We start from the raw sequence: 8,812 nt of genomic DNA, 5'->3' as shown, positions 1-8,812 counted from the left end.
TCGAATTCATGCTGCAAATAAGGCCATATTTCGATTCCGAATGAATCATCATCAGTGCTCCTTGCTGTATATATATAGGGAAATATTGACTTTGTCAAGATGAACTTTGACGTTGTAAAAATTAACTTTGGTGTTGTAAAATTGAACTTTGATGCGAATTAGGTTTCAGGTTTCTTTATTGGCTGGTCATCTTCTTTGGTCTTCTTTTCTTCATCGATAGCATCATATTCCTCTTTGTCACTATTTACGATGCTAGTTTTTATTACTTCTTTGTTTTCGTTGTTGGTTAAGCGCCGGGTTGGAAGTGAGGTTGTCATTTTTTGTTGTATATTTATTTTTGGTTTATTGATGTCAATTAGGACTGCTTCTGCAATTTTAAGATGCGTGTAGTTGCTGTTCTGGTATATTAATTTGGTGTTGCTGTCGAGGATTTCACGGCTAATTGTGATTGAGTGTGTTGAGTCCAAATGAGATTTGATAGCACCACTCTGTTTATGCATCCTAAGCCTTCTAGTCAGTGAGGTAGTAGTAATCCCGATATATGAGTCATGTTGACGTGCACAGCCGTCAAAGGGGCAATTAAATTCATAAATTAAGTGATTACGCTTTAACTCAAAGATATCTCTAGGACTACAGTTGTTTTTCAGTATTAGGTGAGACGTCTTTTTATTGTTGTAATAAATTCGGAGTTTAACTTTACTATTTGGGTTGGTTGATATGATTTTTATTGATGATATGTTTAAGAATTGCTTCATCTACCTTGTATGCAGTTGACATGTGATTTCTGTAATACAAGATGATGTCGTTATCTTGATTGTTGGTACTAGGAAGGTTATTGCTGTGTAGTAGAAAAATCTAGTGAGAAAAATCGAAAAAACGAACGATTTTTCTCACTAAAGTTTTTTGGAGAACGTTTAGTTTATTAAAATTCAAAATAAACTTATTTTCCGAATTCATGCTGCAAATAAGGTCATATTTCGATTCCGAATGAATCATTATCAGTGCAAGTTATTTATATAGGAAAATATTCACTTTGTGAAAGTGAACTTAGATGGAAATTAGGTATCAGATTTCTTTATTGGCAGCTGGTCCATCTTCGTTGGTTTCCTTTTTTTTCATCGATATCATCATATTCTTGTTTGTCACTATTTACGATGCTACTTTTTACTACTTCTTTGTTTTCGTTGTTGATTAAGCGCCGGGTTGGGAGGGAGGTTATCATTTTTTGTTGTATATTTATTTTTGGTTTATTGATGTCAAATAGGACTGCTTCTGCAATTTTAAGATGCGTGTAGTTGCTGTTCTGGTATATTACCGTGAAATCCTTGACAGCAACATGAAACTAATATACCAGAACATCAACTACACGCATCTTAAAATTGCAGAAGCAGTCCTAATGTGCGTTTGTTGTGGATACCTGCAAAATGCTAAAGAGAAAATCGTTAAAAAATGTTAAATTTTATTTGGCTACTTAAATTTTTAGATTGACGCTGTTATTTACACAAAACATTAATCTGTTCTTGTAACAAAAATTTCTCAATTAATTTTGCTCAGCCAACTTGACTTCAGTTCCCATAATCAACAGCATTGGACTTGGCAAGGGCCTTTTAGTTTGGGGTTCCTTCAACCTTCTCTCTGGATGGGCTAGCTCAAGGTAAAATCGTATAAAACTTCTGTGTGGAAAATTGTTTAATTCAATTTCAATCACGTGTTCAAGTGTTTCTGAAACGGTTTACACTGTGTATTTAGATAATTTTAATCTAACATTTTGAGGCAATCATACCATTCATAGATAAGTGTTAAAAATAGAGCAAGTATTTAAGGCTATATTTTAAATTGCTTTATTTAATTACCTCTATCATAATAAAGTAAAGCACGTAATTAAAATTAGAATATGAGTTATCTTAATATATTTGATGTATTTTCAACCTCGTGGCAGCTTTTTATTCTAGAACCAAGAGCGTCGTTAACATCAGCTCACTGAACGACATCTATGGCCAGTCGAACGCAAAAATTACGAGCAGCAGTAACAATAACAATGATACTGATAAATAATAATATCTAATATATATAATTATTTTATATATATGCATCAAAATGTTTATTCGTGTAATCTTGATTTGCCGTGTTTAATTATTCATTTTTTCTGCCGCCTCCTTATTTATTTGTTGTACTTTAATAACTATGTCATTATTATATTTTAAGTTTTCATCATTGGACTTTGTATAAAAATGTCAGTTACTTAATTATTAAACTTGCTTTGAATGTTTAATGTTATCTTTTGTAGTGGCACGGTGGCCTATGCAAGTATTATCCTTATTTTGTCTCCAAAGACCACTTTGTTTGGTTTTAAATAAATAAACGAAATAAATAAAAAGAGGAGCAAAAAACATCAGATAATTTAATAAACGCTCCGTCACCCACATCAATCACTCACAAAAAAATTCAACATAAAAAATCTTAGAAAAGGTAATAAAGACAACAAATCAATTTCAATCAAAAATTCGGAGAATAATATCAGCGATGAAGATGAGTGCAAATGAGGAATAATAGTAATAATAGTAATAATCAACTTCTATATGATGTTTCGTTGTTTATTTTTGATATTATGAAAAAAATTAATCGAACGTTAAACAAAACGTGAAAGCCATAATTACTTAAATTAAATTTTACTTTAAATAAATAAATAAAAATAAAACATTTTCAAAATATTTAGGTATGGTTGGTTCGGTGTGAAGGATCAAGCACCACAAAACAAGGCGATGAATTACGCTGGCGTGTCCCTTTGTCTCATTAGGTAATCTATCTATATAAAGATATTCATTTCATAATTTATCTGGCATTTTTCTAGTTAATAATAAATATATAAATTATTCCAGTTTACAAATGAGTGTATTTACATTTGAACCATTCACAAAAACGTTGTAGTGCTAGTATATATCTGTTCATAAAAACGAGCGGCAATGAAGACGAGGATGAGACGGACTCAGCTGACAGCGATATAAATGAATTTTCTGTTGAAAGTAACAACAGGAAATCCGACCCAAATTATTCTTCTAAATCTTTCACGGTATGTACTTGTATGTATGTACGTGTATATATGTTTGTTTGTATGTTGTATGTATGTGTATGCATGTATGGGTATGCATGCATCCATGTATGTAATGTATGTATGTATGTATGTATGTATGTATGTATGTATGTATGTATGTGTGTGTGTGTGTGTGTGTGTGTGTGTGTATGTATGTATGTATGTATGTATGTATGTATGTATGTATGTATGTATGTATGTATGTATGTATGTATGTATGTATGAACCCGTTTTGATGAACAAGCCATGGTTAGGCATGCAATCGTTTCCGAGTTCAACTTTTATCTATGTCCCTGGTCTCGCACAGTCAGGTATCTAGCAGCTCCATCCTGAATGCAAAAGGAATTAAATTTTTGTAATAAAAGTGAAAAAGTTTGTTTTAAATAATTGCCTTCGTTATGATCACCCGTTATATTAACTATTTTTCTTGTTAATTCGTTAATAAATAATGATGTGTGCTTATCTGTTGGTCCGAACGTTTCAATGCAAATGGGTTGAAATATTTTGCTTAAATTGTTTAATGAAACGTATTTTTCATTTTTGAAATCGGACGCTTTAAGGGCAGCAGTGCCCGCCTTAACTGAAGTGTAGCCGATGTATCGGTCAGCCATAGTGTGGGGTAAGGTAACGTCCCAAGCCAGGGACCGTCCCTGAGCCCATGGGGTGATAGTATAACCATCAGGCCTAAAGGCTCCTTCCTCTATCAAACTCATGGGTTCTTTTATAACCGGGATACCAGCCTTTTGAAAACATCGTACCAGGTATTCGTTGACAGCCGTATGTCTGGCTTGTCTTCCAGGACCTAGACGACAAGAAAGGCTATGGTATCCAAGTTCATCAACCCTTGCCCCCCTGGGCTCCGAGTCTCAAACCAAGGCTCACGCGAACACAGGAGTCATCCAATCTAGTGCCGCAGGAGGTGTTGGGTAGCGCTCTCAACCAGGCGGAGCCCAACTCACTTTTGACAGCCATAATTCTAGCCTTGTCAAAAGTAGAGCTATTCAGTTGCAGCCATCGATCAACTGATCTATTAAGACAGGGGGCGATCCAGTGTTTTTGCGAGGGGTTTTCGAGCGCAACCACATCTCCGTTGGTGGCGCGCCACATGTCGTATACTTGCATTCTGAAGTTATCGACATAACTCCCATCCCTCGGTAACATCAGATCCTGGAGGGCCACCGTGGCAGCAGCAGCCAAAAAGGCAGAAGGTGCCAGCTCAGCCGCGGAACCCAAACCCAGGCCACCAACACATATAGGCAGCGTCCCCTGCAACCAATTTTTTTGTTGAAGATGGACTGGAATGCGTCACGGAGGTGATCGTCAAAACTATTGAGGATCGAAACATCCAACAGAGGGTATGTTCTCAAAAAATAAACAAGACGAGGCATGTATGTATGTATGTATGTATGCATGCATGCATGTATGTATGTATGTATGTATGTATGTATGTATGTATGTATGTATGTATGTATGTATGTATGTATGTATGTATGTATGTATGTATGTATGTATGTATGTATGTATGTATGTATGTATGTATGTATGTATGTATGTATGTATGTATGTATGTATGTATGTATGTATGTATGTATGTATGTATGTATGTATGTATGTATGTATGTATGTACGTATGTATTGCTAGAAAGTTATTTGCGTGATAGATGGCAGTACGTAAGATGGAATGAAAATGATTCAAGACTGCAAAAGATCAATTCAGGAGTTCCTCAAGGCAGCATCCTTGGCCCCTTGTTGTTCACCATTTATATCAATGACCTACCAAACTCCTCAAACAGCTTTAATTATGTCATGTATGCTGATGACACGAACCTATTCAAGAGTAATAAAAAAATAAATGTGTTGATAAATGAGATCAATAATGATGTTCAATCAGTTATTCAATGGTTCAAAAACAACAGACTGACTCTCAACAGAGAAAAAACAAAATTCATGGTTTTTGGCCCAGTGCAGTTACTTAATTATAAAGAGCCATATAAAATCGTTATTGAAGGTGAAACGATAACAGAAACAAAATCATCAAATTTTTTGTGAATTATTCTGGATAACAAATTGACCTTTAAAAAACACATAAATTCCGTATCAGATAAACTATCAAGATCCCTGGGCGCCATCAACAGAATCAAATTCTTTCTACCAAGACGCTCTCTAAATTTATTGTACAATTCAATATGCCTTCCTCACCTCGTCTACTGTAACATCATCTGGGCATCAACTTATCCCTCGTTAACACAACCGTTGCAAATGCTCATGAAAAAAGGAATGAGAATCATCACCTGCTCAAAATACAATGCGTCAACAAACATTTTATTTCTCTCAACACGCAACTTAAACTTCAGAAATCTTCACATGTATCACTGTGCTACTTTTGTTTTCAAACATTACGCAGGACTGCTACCAAAAGTTTTTTGTGATTATTATAACTTTGTTTTGACAAATAGGCACAGAAACATAATTCGTTGCAATAAATCGAAAACAAACATTTTATTTTTTCATATTTTATGCAACGGACCACGAATATGGAATAATTTGATAATTAATTTTGATTTAAATTCTGTTTTATATACAAAAGTGCAGGCAACATTTAGAAAAAAACTGAAAAATATTTTACTGAACGCTTCAGTATAATCATCTAATGTATTCATCATTCACACTCATTCATACTCTTTCACATTCTTTCACACTCATTCACATTTATTCATACATACTTGTAATCATTGACACATCAAACATACTAACTCATCTCGTCTCATGATTGATATTATTAATTAGAAATTTCTTGTAAAGGTGGCTGTGCTCGATGAGTCACATGCGGACTCCTCACAGTCATCCTGTATCTTAATTTTATGTTTTTTTTTTTTTGAGGTCAAATAAAATATATTGTATTGTATTGTATTGTATTGTATGTATGTATGTATGTATGTATGTATGTATGTATGTATGTATGTATGAATGTATGTATGTATGTATGTATGTATGTATGTATGTATGTATGTATGTATGTATGTATGTATGTATGTACCGAATGTCAACATATTTCAATTTCAACAATGCTTCATTTGAATCTAAACCAACTGTTTTAGAACGGATTACATTTCTAAAGTTATTTTCAATTTTAAAGTTAGTTTTTACATTTTGAAATCTTTTTCAAATTACAGATTACGCCTGATGAAGATAACCAACCATTTTATAAAAAGAGTTATTTCTTAAAAATTAAGTCAGTATTTTGTTAAACAATGCGCCTGAATGTATTTCTGTTAATTATTAAATATGAATAACCTTTAATTTTCTATTGAATGAACATACGACTGCCCTCCAAAGAGGAACGCTGATGGCAGTGATTGCCGGCATCATGTACGGGCTGGTGTTCATCCCTGTCGTCTACCTGAAAGATAATGTTCCTGGCTCCAGCCAAAATGGTCGACGACTTATGAAAATTTTACATTTCAAAATTTTGTCTTTAAAATTATTCATTAATAAATATACATTTAAATATATCATGAAACTATTTTATGCAATATTATTTACTCATGAAAATATTTTGCAGGTTTGGATTACGTCTTCCCGCATTATTGTGGCATTCTGTCTGCCAGTACAATTTATTTTATCGCGTATTCAATCGTATCCAAAAATAATCCAATCATATATTCCAATATAATATTTCCTGGTTACGTGTCTGGTCTGATGTGGGGGACGGCCTGCATAGGCTGGTTCATCGCCAACGACGCACTCTCGGAATCAATATCGTTCCCCATTGTCGCTACAGTAAGTTCAAGAAAAAAAATGTGTTGACCGACAAAATTTGCCTCAGTTATTGATTTCCATGTTATATAAGATTTTTTTCTTTAGCCAACAGATTGCATAATTTTTTGTTCTTAAATATAACATTTCGGTTAATGTAATTTTTTACTTTAGTCATACCACATATTTATTTATGGATTTTATTAATTTGGGTTATTATTATTTGGTTAAATTACCTGGATGTGAGCATATGAGCTGCGCTCACGATTATTTTCTCTTGAGTAATAAAGAATATATCTTGAAATAAACTTGAAGTTATTATTTTAAAATAATTCCACTGCAATTTCATTCGTTATAAATTTAATATTATTAAAAGAGAATAATTTCATAAAAATCTTTTCATCAAATTTAAAAGATTCCTGGAATAATAGCAGCCTTGTGGGGACTGTTCTTCAGAGAGATAACGGTACTACATTTTATTTGTTTAATTCTTATTGAAACATCCACAAAATTACTACCACGTTCCTGATATACGCACAAACAAATACGCAAATACTATTTGTTTTATATTAGAAGATATTATTTCTATTATTATTATAATTAATAACTATTATTCTTATAAAATCATTTTTGCCCAAAATATTTTTGCGGAACAAAAATTAATACTCAGGGCTGGAAGAACTATCTGGTACTTGCAGTAGCAATTATAATCGGGATGGCGGGATCAATACTGACCGGATTGTCCAAGTAGATACATGTTCTACGTGCAAGACATTGTTTGAAGGACACGTCTGATAGTAATAATAACAACAACAACAACAATGATGATAAAAACAATAATAGTAATAATAACAGTTTACAAAATGTTCGCGGGCTTAAAATAAACATTTTGTGTGATTCAGTGAAACTTTCGCTCGTCACTACTTTTTATTTGATAAAATAATCATGTTACGGTATCTTGATGAACCTTTACCTATTTATTTTTCAGAAAGAAAAAAATGAAAAAACTGTAAATATTGAATGGTAGCGTTTATATTAAATCTCTTCTCATCTGTAAACTTATACATATTTGAATTTTTCTGTCAGTGCATAGATATAAAAAAACTAACCAGTTTCTATAACTATGGATCAGCGTTTAGTATGTTGTTGCCATATCATATTTTCTCCTTTATAACTTTACTGGAAGAGAGATCAGCAATGACGTCACACATACGTTTTAATTTTAAATGGTCCAGAAATATCCAAGACGGCATGGGTTTGGTGATCGACAAAAACTATTTGGTTTAATGACGCAAACGCTTCCAGATCAAGTACGACATTTCAATTCTTTTTTATATTTCAATGGTCGGTGTCATATATACATCAATGTTCAATCTCTTCTTTTTATTGTATAAATTTTATGAACGATAATAATTGAAATGTCTTTTATTAGCTTTTGCCCCAACAAACATAAATTTAGATTAAAGTAGTTGCACTGTACTGTATGCCGTCAAATCTATTATTATTATCATCATACCTATTATTATTAATTACCTATCATTACACAGATTTGATTTTTACTAAAAATAGTTATGCAACTGTCTTTACCATGTCCCTTTTGCATAATATCAAATCTTTCAGAGGTTTTAAAATATTAAACCGAAAAAGCAACTGTATTTTTTAATTGAATTACGCAAAATCCTGGTTATTCGTGAATCATTCAAGTTGGTTTTTTTGAACGAATTTCAAAAACATAAACTCCAATAAATAACTTGTTACAAAGTTCATGCCGATTTATAAGAGAATGGATTAGAACATACATACGTGAAACAGAAATTGAAATTTGTGCAAAATGTTACAAAAAACTCGACAGTATAATGATTATATGGATTATAACAACGGATAATATTATAGAAAAAATCAAGACAGTGTAGTAATAGTAGGTTATCCGAAATTTTTCTACACAGATCGAATAGTTGTGACTTG

General features: G+C 32.7%; 1 protein-coding gene across 1 annotated transcript in view; it reads left to right on the top strand.

Annotated features, from left to right (window-relative positions):
* Positions 1-8,497, top strand: part of HELRODRAFT_99188 (hypothetical protein) — a 10,622-nt gene extending 2,125 nt beyond the window's left edge. The window contains exons 3-10 of the mRNA XM_009018466.1: positions 1,555-1,654; positions 2,717-2,797; positions 2,929-3,070; positions 6,265-6,323; positions 6,428-6,525; positions 6,654-6,871; positions 7,263-7,313; positions 7,518-8,497. Of these exons, the coding sequence (XP_009016714.1) occupies positions 1,555-1,654; positions 2,717-2,797; positions 2,929-3,070; positions 6,265-6,323; positions 6,428-6,525; positions 6,654-6,871; positions 7,263-7,313; positions 7,518-7,598 (830 nt within the window). The 3' untranslated portion in view covers positions 7,599-8,497. The remainder of the gene's footprint in view (positions 1-1,554; positions 1,655-2,716; positions 2,798-2,928; positions 3,071-6,264; positions 6,324-6,427; positions 6,526-6,653; positions 6,872-7,262; positions 7,314-7,517) is intronic.
* The last annotated feature ends 315 nt before the right edge of the window (positions 8,498-8,812 follow it).

The sequence above is a fragment of the Helobdella robusta genome, assembly GCF_000326865.2.
Source record: "Helobdella robusta unplaced genomic scaffold HELROscaffold_21, whole genome shotgun sequence".
Taxonomy (NCBI): Eukaryota; Metazoa; Annelida; class Clitellata; order Rhynchobdellida; family Glossiphoniidae; genus Helobdella; species Helobdella robusta.
This window is presented reverse-complemented; position numbering and strand designations above follow the sequence as displayed.